The sequence below is a fragment of the Haliotis asinina genome, chromosome 6, assembly GCF_037392515.1.
Source record: "Haliotis asinina isolate JCU_RB_2024 chromosome 6, JCU_Hal_asi_v2, whole genome shotgun sequence".
Classification (NCBI taxonomy): Eukaryota; Metazoa; Mollusca; class Gastropoda; order Lepetellida; family Haliotidae; genus Haliotis; species Haliotis asinina.
Genome location: NC_090285.1, coordinates 69,076,902 through 69,091,948, shown reverse-complemented (window position 1 = coordinate 69,091,948; position 15,047 = coordinate 69,076,902). Strand labels below are relative to the sequence as shown.

Genomic DNA, 15,047 nt, shown 5'->3' with positions numbered 1-15,047 from the left:
TGGTTATTGTTCAACACTGCAATTTACAGAAGCATCGGCCTATGTACTAGTGACATTTCATAGAGCTTTATAAGCACTTATGACTAGTAAGGGACTAATATTGTGTTATTGTTCACGAATATCCATTTCATGATTGTATCTTTAAGTGAGACAAAATCACTTTAAGTCATGATACTTAACTAGTAAACTTGTACAATTGACCATAGCAAAGAGTTTCAGATAAATCGTAGCATGTTTTTGTTTGAGGAAGGCCCTAACTGATGTAGTCCAGCATATTACTTGACGTCTTCACACTATACCGAAGTGTAGAACTTGGCTGGAGTATGAATAAAAATATTTGAACTAAAATTGATGCAGTACTTCTGTAGCTAAAGAGGGGTTGCTGATGGACAACTGACAGGCCTGATGGGTTCGATTCAAGTTATTCATGTTATTCAAATCTATGCAACCAAAAGTTGATACTTGCGAAAATACACATAATTTTATTCCATAATACGACCATTCTACCATTTTATTTGTACAATGTTTACACAGTAAAGAGACCATATTGGTTCAAATACACTCACATGTGAAATCATGTATCTCTTAGAAATGATATCCTTGTAAAGGCATTTAGCTTGATGAACAATGGCTCAGTGTGCACATAGCCACCCAAAGGTGGTCTGTCTCACAGTTGACCGCCTCTTAGGTGTAGTGGTTAGAGCATCTGCCCGGAGAGCAGAAAGTCACATGTTTGATCTTTGGCCATGTCATACCAAGAGTCGTTAAACTATGGTACTTTTTGATCCCTGTCTGGTGCTCAGCATGGGTACAAGGACTGGTCAGCTCAGAGTCTGGATAGTGTGTCTGAGCGGGGTATACATGCTTAACAGTCTAAGTAAACTGAGCCCCAGTGTTATTCGTTACACTGCTACACTGAGTCTAACAAAACCTAGTAGGAGGTTGTGTCAGGTAACCTTTAAGCAACCTATGACCTTCCAATTAAATATGAGACACCTAAACAGATTTAACCCATCAGACAACGGTTACTGTTTAAGGTTTGGTGGGACTTACAAAATACACCAGTCACTGACAATGATCTGATATTTGACGTGCAGTATATATGCCTTTTGGTTTCTGTTGATATGGTTACCATTAGGTAATGTTTCCGCAAGTTGACATTCTTGAATATTGTCAAAAACGCTATTTTCAGTGACTGTTTATTCACTATCACCAGAAGCAATCATAGGGAAAATAGCATTCAGAATCATTTGGGTACAAACCTTTGCATGGGTAAAAGCTCAAAAGGTATGTGCGAATGGCCACTTTCACGATTTGGTAAGCTGTGCTCTGTTTGGTCAATCCTTCTAGGTTTTGTTAGACCCAGTGTAGGAGTGTAACGAGTAACACTTGGGGCTAGGTTTACTTAGACTGACATGCTTAACTGTGGCATGTCAGTGAGCAAGCACAATAAAATCAGCGTAAGTCTGGGCTGGTACAAATGCCACAACTACCAGTCCATGCATGCCGTCATATAAGCAAAATATTCAAAAGAATGAAGTTTAACCCAATTTCACCTCCCCTTCCTCACAGTCCCTGAACCACATTACTTTCCCTCCTCCCTTTCCTCCATCAGCAATGCTAAACCCCTAAATGAAACAAGTCTAGATTTCCTCAAATTCTGAATCAACCGTATGACTGTGGCTCCTTGAAAGTTAAAGGGATTGTTTGGTGCTACCAAAATATAAACATTCAGAGACTAAGTTTATAGTCTAACCCAGAGAGGAAGAGGCTTTGGTAACCTTGAGTATCTTTACTGGCATGAGGATGATCTGTTCGGCATACACATAAAAGGATGGTTCTCTCTGACAAATGTTGACTCATCTCTATGAGGGGATGAGTCAGCAGGTTCTGTACTGAATACTACACATGGTCTTCTGAAGAGCAACTGCAGATTATATATCTGTTTGGGGTACAGCTAACGGGATATTAAAGCTTGTGTTTGTCACCTTTTAGTCTTGTGCAGAATATTATGAACAGGACTTGGTTGTTACATTAATCTGAAGACCCTGCAACAATACACCAACAATGAGGAATAACAAGCATTGTCACTAAGGTGACATAATCCTCACCTGCATATTGTCAAATCAAATTTAAAAGAAATGAAAGTGAAGGTCGTAGTTTAAGATGAATAAAATGACAAAAAAAACCATTACTCTCAAACTCTCTTAACATCTTGCACTGTAGTTGTTCAAACACAAAAATAATTTGAAGTGTCACTAAGACCTTGACCAGTGTATGAAACTCCTAAAAACACAATCACCTTGACCTTGAAAATTAACTGAAGGTCACCAAAACCTGCACATTTCCTAGATAAATTTTGGTGCTGAATTTGAAGAAAAAGGATTGAACAGTTCTTGAGATATCTCGTTGACAATGTAATACGTGAAAGTCCCCTTGTGACTTTGAGACGAAGGTCAAGATCACCAAACCTGAGACCTTTGTTTACTGTGCTAAACCTAGTTACCAAATATGAAAAGAATCTAGTCAACTGTTCGTAGGATATTCCAATCCTTAAATATGGAGGTCCTTGATAATTAACCAAAGGTCACCCAAATCGACTGGGCCCTGCACAATCCCAAGATAAAGCTTGGTGTTGAATATGAAGAAAATACAGAAAATGGTTCTTGAGATATCTCGCTGACAATGTAAAACGCAAAGTCCCCTTGTGACTTTGAGATGAAGGTCAAGGTCACCACACCTGACTGAGACCTTTTGTTTACTGTGCTAAACCTAGATACCAAATATGAAAAGAATCAAGTCAACGGTTCTTAAGATATTCCAATCCATACATACAGACAGATGGAGCCTCGTACATCTCCCGCTTCGCGTTAAACGCGCAGCAGGGGGATAACAAGCATGTGCACCTTGTTCACATAACTATGTGTTCGTTTGTGTTGAAGCATCATTGACAAGTATTTCAGCTATATCATGTCATGTTTTAGTTGTGAGAAAAACCTAAAGTGATATGGTACTTCTGTGAAATAGCTGGAATCTTCTTCAGTCGGATTCTGGGTGAATCTGGTGCACAAACGAGCACAGTAAATTACATGGCTTGACCCACTGGGTCAACTGTACTCAGTTTGATGCTCAGTTTGATGACAAGACTACACCAGTAGACCAGGATAGCCACTGAAACCCATATGAAGTTAGTATTTTGCAGAAAGTCTTAATGAATGAAACGAAGGGTTCAGTAAAATCTGCTGCATACCTTGTCAGATTTGTCTTTAGGTTTTCCTTTCTGAATATGTGCACTTTACACCAAAATGTAGTGCAGCTGCTCTCATTCAGCTGCATCATTCCAGCAATATCATGGCTTGGCATGGGACTCACAAAAACAGGAATCATGCATTGCACTGATGTTGGGGGATCAAATCCATGACTTGAGTGTAACAAGCAAACCCATGTTGATGTCTCATCATTGAATTTCACAATGGAATATTTCAATAACTGGTTTACTAGTTAAAAGCCCTATTCAGTGGATCAGTTTCACATTCTTTTCATTTTAAGCTACCTTGACAGTCTTTGAGGTACTGCATGGTAGTCAATCTCATCGTTCCAGGTAACCGTTCACAGGTGGATGAATTGTGGCATGATTCAAACTAATGTCACTTCATTGGTGAAACACCATGTGAGCTACAATTGCTTTAGAGTAGGATATACAGCTGAACTCCCTGGAGCCAAGATGCCCAACTAGACCACCCTGCCAAGACCAGTGTTGCTTAACATGCATCATACAACGGGGTACAGGCCAGGATATATACTCTCTGATCCGTGAGTCTGAAAGTCTATACTGCCTGGAATCGTTATATCCATTACCAACAAAATATGTCTTCTAAACAAACTGCAAATAAATCTACATTCAAAGCTTAGTCCTTGTCCATAGCACTAACATACATTTCATAGTAACACAAACAAAGGGAGGGGGCATGATGTTTAAGTATTTGAGACAGTATATTGCAGTATCAATCACAACTTGTTCCAATCAAGACATCAATAAAATTAATTTGATTTCAGTTGCTGTTCAAGGCATCATGCCACTTGTACCAGAATCAAAACAAACGTTTGGTAGTGATCTGACCTGAAATAGTACAATCAATAATCAAGGAAGCTGTAAGTCATGTCTCTCTGCCTTGTGCAGTCACTTATTTGCTGCATATGTTAACAAATGTGTCACATGATCCAACTTATATATTCTCCAATAACTTCATAAATGGAAAACAGCAACTCAAAAATCACAAAAAGTATTTATTAAAATTAATGTTGATGAACAATGACACAACTTGAAAGATCCCATTGTGCAAAATTTACTACAACAATTGACATGTGAAAAAAATGGAGATTTTTGCTCTGAGATAAATACAAAGACAAAGAATAACAGGGAGATATTAACAGTACCTAGACTTTTCCAGTCGCCAGCAGCTAGCTTCTAAACATAAATTACAAATACTGTCAAACATGAAAATAATGAATTGTAAAATGACCAATGAAAAATGATTATGTAGAAATCATAGGATCTGATGCCTATCACATGACCTGAGAATGACATGACGATGGTCAATGAATAATAACAAATGATAGCTGCAGCAGCCATAGCAGCAGTCTATATGTAGCAAGTAGTATTATAGAATTAAATTAATGTATAATATGCAACAAGGGTTGATTCTGCACCAAACATTAATTTCATTGTAAGATGATGATGATGAATCAGCGTGGTTGATGATGTTGAGGGATGAGGAGGTCGCAGGGTGGAAAGATGGATTTGCGGCAGCCACACGTAGGCGGCTAACAGCCATGGCAGTTGATTGAGACATGCACAGCTCTACAGCTGCAGGCTGTGGACTGGTTGCAGGCAAGCAGGCAGGCTAACAGCGCCCCCTAGGTGTCATGGAGGATCTCCCACAGGCAGTTGGCCAGAGCATTGGATGCCTCAACAGCACTCATTGTTTGGTAGCTCAAATGACGTTCTCGCCTTTTGATCAGGCTGAAAGATATGAAAAGGGCAATTAGATGTCTTCTTAATACTGATTGGTGTTTTCTCAACATCATTTTATCAGCAGCAAAAAGTGTTTGAAAATAATCAAACATTACTTAGGAAATAAAGTTTGCTCTACCGCAACGTGTTTTCTAATAAAGTCAGTTTTGCTCTGAACTATTTTTATTAAAGCATGAAGACAGTAGTCCGAATGCTTTGATGTTATAAAATTGCAGAGCAAAACTATACTTTATTACAAAACTCACCAGGGAAGACTGAACTTCACATCTTTTCTAAGATGCCAAACTTCAATTAATCTAAGGCAGAAAACAAATGACAGTGTCGGAGACCTAAATTAATAATCCTGACCTAGGGCTAACTGATGCTCTGTTCCATTGACATGTCTGCCCACCTATGGTAAGACGAACATTACCAGACAAAACAGATGACAAACAGTTTGATGACGGTTTTTTTTTCAGGTTAACACTTTTGCATAATGTCACAATGAAACATACGTCACGGTACATGTCATACCATCGCCTTGTACAGCCTGGTACACGAAATTACTCCGATGCATCCCGTTTCTTGGTTTGCAATTTCATCACTGGTGGAAACATTACGTTTATGTTTTCTGATGGATAAAGTATCTCGTAGTTTGACTTACAATTTTCCAGTGACACAGTAACGTTTGCAATGTTAACATTCACACAGTGTAATCGTGGAATGTCACTTGACTAGTCAGCCACTAAATCAAAAAAAAAGGTCATCAAGAAAAAGATGTCTTTTATTCAGCTATGGTGCTGACAAGCATGAATCACGATCAATCAGTGATTCAAACCAATAACAAGCATATCCTTTCATTACAAAGAGAGACCACTCTGCACAGATATCTGAGACACATTTATACATCACACATGAAATGTCGCTGAAGAGGGTGTTGGATAGGAGCCCAATCAACACGTGCTTATGGGATGTAGAGCCATATATACACCAAATCATTACAGCTGCAAAGTGTGCCAAGGGAAATCTTACCTTCGTCCAAGGGCTGAGTATCTGGCCAGGTTCCTCAAGATGAGAGCTGCAGTCAGGCGGATGTGTTTTGTCACTGGGCCTTCTCGGGGCTCCTGTAAAGAACAAGGTTCTGTCATGGTCCAGTCAACTTGACTTCACATATTATATAAAGAAATTCATTCATTGCTGGAATCATCTTAGTATAGCTAATCTGAGAGAATGAGTCAACAACGTATCTCGTAAATAGTGCTGTTTGTTACGGTTACTTCAATATGCACATACCACAGTGTGTATGTATCCACATACAGGCATCACATTGTACGACCAGAGAGTTAACCTTGACCAGTGCCAATGCACAGAGAATGGATATATTGATACCACTGTAATCACCTTACACTGAGCTAACAGACTGATTCTCAACTCAAGAGTAGAACAAACAAGAGTCATCAGAAGATGACATATCCCCCTGGCCCCATATATTTAAAAGGACAAATCATTATGAAGGTTACTTGATGGGTTTTTTTTCACTAAGTTTGGATCGTTTCCGTGGAAATCATGAAAAATATAAATGCCATATATCTGTAAACAGCAAAAAGGTACCACTTCAAGATCTCTCTGATATATCTGCCAAGATCTGTTGAAAGATATCGAATAGTTTTCGAGTTGTGCTCCAGAAATGAAGCCAATCCCTCCCTTTTGAGACCGAAGTCCGAATTGTTTCCATGGAAACCGGGAAAAATAGAAATGTTGAAACTTTGTAAATAGCAAAAGGCACCACTTTGTGGTCTGCTTCACACATCTGCCAAGTTTTGTTGAAAGTTTTTGATTTGTGCTCCAGAAATGAAGCCCATCCCTCCATTTTGAGATTAAGTCAGAATCGTTTCTGTGGGAACTGGGAATATGATAAATCACAAAAATCTGCAAATAGCAAAAGGCACCAATTTGTGGTCAGCCTGACGTATCTGGCAAGTTTTGCTGAAAGATATTCAGAGGTTTTCGAGTTGTGCTCCAGAAACACAGCCCATCCCTCACTATTTAGACTAGGTCCAAATCCCTTCCATGGAAAATGGGAGAATGATAATTTACAAAAATCTGTAAATAGCAAAGGGCACCACATTAGGGTCTGCTTCACATATCTGCCAAGTTTGCCAGACAGACATTAAGAAGTTTTTGAGTTCCACTTTGGAAACAATGCCCATCCCTCCATTTTGAGACCAAGTCCAAATCATTTCAATGTAGCCCAGAAAATGATAATTCACAAAAACCTGTAAACAGCAAAAGCCACCACTCTGGGATGGTGCAGGAAAATACTGAATGTTTTTTGTAGTTAGACTAACACCAAAATGTTCCATGGAAAAACCAAATAAATAAAAATGCCAAATATCTATTAACAGCAAAAGGCACTACCATAGGTTCAGATTATTATATCTAGCAAATTTGGTCTAAAAATATTGAACGTTTTTTGAGTTATGATCAGGGAACAAAATGATTATGGACGGACAGACGAGGCATCGACTATATCCCCCTGCATTACAGGCCAAGGGGATAGAAATGAACAAACTAAAGACAAGCACTTACACTGAACTCTGGGAAGGGTGGTTTTGGAGTGAATCGCTTGATTGCTTGCATCGCTGCATCATTGGGGTAGACCATGGTTGTGGGTGTTGTAATGGCTGGGGAGGGTTGACCAGTCTGTGCTGCAGTGATGCGACGTTGATGCGCTGCTCGCAAAGCATGCTCAGAACAGTGGTGGTCCTGGAACAGATGGAACAATACTTATACATACTTAATGCAAGAATTCTGAAACTGAAATATTTAAGATCAACTGTCAAGTCCATCAATAAAAGTTAGTGAAAATGACTAGCTAAATGTTAAGGTGATCTCATAATTAAGCTGTGGTCCTAACTTGATGATTGTGTATCAAAAACATGTCTGTGTTGGGATAAGTCACTGGAATATTGACAAATTTGTAATGAATCATGCAAATGTCAACAAACATTCTTGAGAAATAACCCGTGCTTGCCATGAAAGGCAACTATGCTTGTCATAAGTAATGATGAGATCGGTGGTCAGGATTGCTGACTTGGTTGACACATGTCATCAGTTCATAATTGAGCAAATCGATGCTCATGCTGTTGATCACTGGATTGTCTGGTCCAGACTCAATTATTTACAGACCGCCACCATGTAACTGGAATATTGCTGAGTGCGTCGTAAAAATAAACTCACTCACTCATTGTGGAGAAATTGTATGACCCTTTGATACCAATCAAATTTTTATATCCCATGCCACAGGATTCACTTATCTTCCCATTATGACTACTCCCAGTTTGACTACTCAAGAATATAAACATATAATGGAGCAACCATACACTTGCTAATGTACAGTATAGCTGATTACTCCCAGTCTGTGTAATCCTTACTCCAACTACAACCCAAGCTAAGAAAATCACTTAACTCTGATTAAAAAATTAAAATGTTTCAGCTGTAACATGCCATGATTATCCAAGTTTTACAAAACATTAATTTTAGCATAAAAAGGGCTAAATTAATTGTTGAAGTTACCTCCAATTGCATTTTTATGTTTTTAGTGTTGTTAACTTTCCCCTTTGAAGACCTCAAGTTAACATATTTTACAATATCTTCTAGAAACCTACATTTTCTGATTTTTTGTGATAGAAAAGTGTGAGCAAAAGCGTGACCCATCCCAATTTTTTCACCACATATGAAGAGAGTAAACTAGAATGCACACCTAAAAAATTGTGGTGGGTCATGCTTTTGCTCACATCAAAATCTTTAAAAAGGTACATTTTTTCGGTTTGTGAAATTGCCCCATACAACATCTCAAAAAATAAACATTTACATAAAATAGCATCTTTAAAAATAATCCATCACATTTACACATCTGTGCCATGATACATTATATTTTGAATGGTTTTGTACCCTAAATTACACATATTAAACATCTTTATTAAAATTTTCAATATCATAAGGCACTCGCAATGCTTATTTATGAGGGGTAAACATTGGTTTTTGGTTGTTGGTCTCTGCTAGAAAAGTAAGAAGATGTCTGAAGATTTTCAAAATATGATCAAGCAGCACTGTAAAGGTGAGAATCTTTGTTATGTCAGAATTTGATCATTGTTTTTCTATCATCTGTTTATCAAACACTTTTGAGTCACCGTCATTGTCAAAATAACACTGTCACTCAACAGGATTGCTATGTATAAACATATGCATTTTCCAAGAACATATGTACCTTAATGTTTCCAATGACATATTAGATTTCATTTAACCAAAATGACTACACTTAACTGTATGAAAAGGATTTTTTAGCTAGAATAAGAACATTGTATCAAGGTCTAACAGATGATGAACACAAGCAGACATAAAGTCATACACAGTTGTAAAGTGTAATAGATAAGCTTAAATTCACATTGAGAGGCAAAGGAATATGTAGCCTAATGTTGGCAATATTGGACTGTAGGGGTTTTTTTTTGGGTTTTTTTGTTATCACGCATGCAGGTTCAAATCCAAGTAACTTTTCTTTCTTTCTTTTTCAAAGTTTGTTTATCAAGTCTACAATGTTTAACTAAACTGTTTCACATCAAATCCAAATATTGTAATTTTTTTCTTAAGTTTGGTAATCTATGTTACAACATTGTTGAAACAAGCTTTAATTAACATCATGTAAATCTTTTCTTAAGACACTGACCATTCACCTTTTCAAGTCGGTCTAGTTGTCTTTTTTCGCAATATTTTAAAATTCATATTTATTTCGATCTACTTAAGGTTTATACACTCTTGACAGTGAATCAGAAACTGAGAATGATGACTGAGTGAATGAAGAGTAATAGTTTTATATCATTAAAGTGGATAAATTGTGAATAATTACTCTGTGAAGTCTTTTGAATACTGACTTTAACACTTGCATGGTGTTAATATGAACCTGCGCTGACAATAAAAATGAAATGGGTCCCTTTGAGGTCAAGACCTGTGATTTTTAGTGTAACACGATTGCTGCAAAGAATGCTGTGAATAATGACTGAGTTTTGGGGACACAATTGGCAAGTAATTGAATTAACAATGTTTGCAACCCTAATTGGGCCCCTTGAGGTTAAAACATTATGACTGACATTGACATGTTTCTTAGCATGACTACCTCTGGTAAAACTGCTGTAATTTGCATGCAATTTGACAGTTGTAAATAGGTCATTATGGCACACTGATATTTCAGACTTCTTGTCATTTTTCATGGGGACTGATAAAACTACCACCAATTTCAGTCTAAGTCAAACTTGTTGCCAGAATATTTTAATCAGAATTCAAAATTACCCAACAGCATCAGTACACTAGTAGACCAAGCTATGTACCAAGTTTGGTGAAGAAATATTACACAGTTTTTCTTGGGAAAAGTTAGATGTGCATAGATGACAGACAGGGCACATTTTAATAGGTTAACCTTTTTTCAAAGGTTGTTTCGTGGAAGGAGCCCCAGGACACAAGACTATGTTTGCCAAGCCTGACATTATCACTATGCTAGTTTGGGCGAGTGGATGAAGCAGTGACAAACTCACCTGACAGTGTGTGACAAGTGACCATCTTTTCCTCTTTAATCGTTCACAGCCAAGCCAGCAACAGATGCCATCAGTGTCAGAATCAATGTGTGTGCGACTCACATGGATAAACACACTTCGAGCACTATCAAAGCACCTGTTCAAGAGACCAACAAGAAATATGTGAAAGTTTGAACGATGAAACATGGCTGACATGTTGAATACAAGAACATATGCTGAGGTTGACAAGGCTGTAGTATGAGAACTTAAGTAGAAATATCTCGGATGGTTTCTCAGCCAACCCTAACATCACACTTCCAACAGGTACACAGCAAAATGATTCAGTCAGGTTTACTGCCAATTTGAACAGTGAAACAGTCATATCACAGGCAGTGACAATTCAAGAGCAAATAACCTCCAAAAGTGGAACCCAACTACACAGATTTGGCACTGACACACTAATAATCATGATCACAGTAAATGTGTCATCAGAAAATTCTGGCATGGCCTAGGGAAGTAACTCTACAAAAAATAAAAAAAACTGAGACAAATTGACAATCCCACCTCTCTTAAAATACAGTTTCTCTTTACCAGGAGGAAGACATCATAGAAGAGAATTCTAAAAGAATCCTTACTTTTTACAGCTATTCCATTCGCACATATACTCTGGACTGAGAGGGACCATGACAACAGAGCTTCGAGATTCCTGGCTGCTGGTGCTGGTGTTGCTAGCATTGCTGCGACTACGCTTGCGTGGCTTGGGCTTCCCTGTAGCCTTGGTATTGATGGAGGCAGTTGTAGATGTTGCTGTAAATGGTACAGCTGCTGCCTTGAGTGCAGTGTCTTTAGTGGTGGTGATGATGACACCGCTTGTCATGTTTATAGTGGAATGTTTGTCACCCACAGACTCTGCTGTGGAGGAAGCAAAGCTATCAGAGCTCAGTTCACTATCCCGAGAGGTTTCTGGAGTCGGGACATGACGAGTATCACAAATTTTTTGTTCCAGTTTTTCCATGGGAATTTCAACCTTCTCATGGTTTTGTTTACACAACTTGGTAACATCTGAGTTTTGATCTGAACGTGTTTGTGAAGAGCTATCAAGTTCAGCCTTTGTAACAGTCACAGAAACACAAACATTGTTTTCATTCACAGTGGTCTGAATGTGTGTTGCATCACCTGTCACAGGTATATATGCACTGTTGCCGTTCATGCCCTGAGTGATGGAATCCCCTTGCACCCCAGGGGCCTGTAACCTAACCTGCTCCCCAGGGAGAGGCACCCTCTGTTCATCCCCACCCCCAGTCTTGGATTGCACACCCACACTACCCCCCACCTCCATATCTTCCTCCTCACGGATATGGTCTCCATTCCCAACATGATGGACAATTCCATTTAACTTTCCAGTTTTTTCCACAATTTTTAACAACTGATCTTTTGTTAAGGTCTTTTGTATGGAATCATCAATGATTTCATCCTTTACATCATTCACACCATTAAGAAAAACCTTGTCTTGATCTAGTGCCTCCTTGTGTGTGTCAACTGGGGATGGCGGCAAGTCAGAGTCCCGGTTGAAGGGGGAGCTCAGACCGCCATTCATCACTGGTTGTGGAGCAGTATCCTGCTTCACCACACCACACACTGCTTTACTGTCTCTAGAGATTGTTTTCAGCATATCTTCCTTTGAACAATGATTCCCCACTGTTTCTAATGTGTAAGAGTTTGCTGTATCACTGTTAATATTATCACTTGGTATGTTCTGGTTATTTGAAACATATTCAGCTTTACTGTGAATGTCTTCTTGGGAGGGTATGGAATCTGACACATCTTTCGGGGCCACAACATTGGAAGAAGTACTGACAATATCATTGGCTACTGCCCTACTGGAATTCACTTCAGTCTGATCAACTGCAACAGAATTTATTTCAGCAGATTGAGAGTCCGTGTTTTCGGGAGGCATCAAGATTGCGGACGGTTTAGGCAAAGACTTCTGAACTTTCTGCCACTGCTGCAGGTTTCGGTTCTCAACACGTTCTATGAAAGCTTCAGCACCTGACTTTACAATATCCTTGGCTCTCTCCACTTCACCACACACCTCAAGCTCATAGGCCTGCTGTGACCGTGGGGAGGCAGCACGAGGTGAGCAAGGGCGGGAACCAGAGGAGGTGGTCTGGGATTTGGCTTTTGGGGAAGATGGGTGAGGACTACCAGGACCTTTTTTGCTCTTGGCTGTTTTTGAATTTGTTGTAGGAGTCTTTTGTGACTGACTAGGTTGTTGTGCGGCTGGGGATGCTGGGGCGAGTGGCACTTGGTGAATTGATGTAGGCTGGGGAGATTCTGGTTGTGGTTGTGGTGAAATTGGATTATGATTATTATGCTGTACAAACTCATGATGATGTGTGACCACTTCTGGTGCAGTCTGAGGAGTGTCAAACTGTTGTTGCTGCCCGACACAAATGTCAGTGGTTGGTAGAGGGCTTGGCCCCTGCAGGTCAACACAGGGATTGGCACTGCCAGATGAAGGATCTTGACTAGGTACTGGCTGAGGGTGACGGCCAACCATATTCTGACTAAGCTTTCTTGCCAGCAAACTTTTGATTAGATTAGTATCTGATGATTTTTGTAAGACCTCTAATGGCAACTCACTCAGATTTGACAATGACTTTCCATCAGCCTGCAAGGCATTGTGAATAGTGGGGAAGTTTTGAGGTGCTTGTGGCATCCCAGGAACCACTCCTGGAACTAGAGCCTGATCTCCAGGTTTGGGTGCTATGCCTTTACCAGAAAGAGGTGACTGCAGCTGTTGTTGAAGGACTGATTTGGGCTTGAGTGTTGGCAAGTTTGGTTGGGGTAGGGCCCCCACTGGAAGTGGAGCTTCAAGTGTCTGAGCACCAGCTGCAGCTGTTAACGTCTTCATGGCGGCCTTGCTTTTACTCTTTGCTGTAGGTGTCTGAACCTTGCCTGCATCCTTCTGTCCTGGTGTGCGAGTACCTGCATTAACAAGTTGTTGATGTAAAGCTATCCGTGGGGGCTCCATCAGACGCTGTCGGAGCGTGGGAGTTTGAGTTAAGTCTACCTGAGATGTGTTAGCACTTGTTGGCGAGCCATGAAGTGAGTTGACAGTCACACTACGGGATTTAGGAACTGAAAGCAAGAAACAAAAGAAAAGTGCTACACAACACACAAACACTAAAATGTGACTAAAAATAAGAAATCTAGAAATGATTAGTTCACGATACAACACAATTTAAGAAAACAGCATGCAAATGTGGTGAGGTAGAAACTTGAAATGAAATTGTGGAACCCGGTTAGTCATCATATTGACTCCTCAAAGTACATATTATCTAACAAATGTCTGCCAAACAATATGTCTACAGTCATTTTGTTATGAAGGAAGTAGTGAAAAAGCTTTGGAATTTGATACATGCATTAACAGCACATGACATGGTGTACAACATCCAACATGCAACATGAACCCTTCTCTGTGAACAGTTTGTGTACCCACTCTGAAGAGCAGCTTGCAAAAAGCGATCACTACTACACAAGATCTGTTAGATCTGTTCAAATTACTCAATTTACTAAATATTGCTGACAAAATACGGCTTCTAAGATAGTTGTGTCAAGTTTGTAGTGCATTATCTCAGTTATCTTTATATCATTACTGAAGCCCAATATTCTCAATAGTTTCAAACAACTCCAATACTAGCCAATACTAGCCTAATGTTCATGAAATGTGATCAAGTTAATTACATTTTCAGCAAAACTTGTACACACCCAACTTAACTGAGAATCTTTAAAGATATAGGCTACTAGACAATGGTTTAAAAAAACCATGCAACAATGATACAACCGATGCTCGTGACAAAATGAGCAACACACAAATTCCTCCTCCCAAACAGACCCTCCCATTACCCATGTTAGTACAAGAACACACAGTGGTTGAGTGAAGCAACTGAACCATGCAAGTGTAGTGTGGTGGTCAACTTCTTCTGCTCAATGCTAACAACACAGCTGGCAGTAAGAGGCCAGAATTTGAAGAGTAACTGTCTTTTGTTGAAATGTTTCAAATAATCTATGAGACAGGACTGAAATACTGAAAACTGGAATAATGTGTAATTCAAAGCAAAATGTGACTTAACAGCCAGAAGCATAACAATGGATCTATAATGGAACTAGATAATAACACACAATGTTTGCTTGTGAATAATTTCACAACCCTTTGAAAATACTGTTAGTGTTTTTTAATCATTCAAGTTCAAGGTACATTAACAGACAACAGGCGTTCTGTCTGCTTCTTAATGAATCCATGGTCAGCAATATTGCAGATATGTAACCAAATTAAGGCTGAAGCAGAACACAAGTCATTGATATCATATGGTGAACAAAGTCCTTGAGCAAGACACCGAGCCTGACCATCCAATCCACAGTCACTTCATAAGAGAAAAGGCACTTTGGAGCAGGGTCCATAC

The 15,047-nt window shown here is 39.3% G+C and overlaps 1 protein-coding gene across 2 annotated transcripts in view; it reads right to left on the bottom strand.

The window, feature by feature from the left end:
* Positions 1–4,274: 4,274 nt before the first annotated feature.
* Positions 4,275–15,047, bottom strand: part of LOC137288247 (AT-rich interactive domain-containing protein 2-like) — a 46,357-nt gene continuing 35,584 nt past the window's right edge. The window contains exons 17-21 of one of the 2 annotated variants that reach the window (XM_067820708.1): positions 11,217–13,722; positions 10,603–10,738; positions 7,604–7,780; positions 6,047–6,138; positions 4,275–5,023 (exon numbers count right to left, since the gene is read on the bottom strand). In XM_067820708.1, the coding sequence (XP_067676809.1) occupies positions 4,918–5,023; positions 6,047–6,138; positions 7,604–7,780; positions 10,603–10,738; positions 11,217–13,722 (3,017 nt within the window). In that variant the 3' untranslated portion in view covers positions 4,275–4,917. The remainder of the gene's footprint in view (positions 5,024–6,046; positions 6,139–7,603; positions 7,781–10,602; positions 10,739–11,216; positions 13,723–15,047) is intronic. The other variant, XM_067820709.1, reaches the window with a different exon arrangement.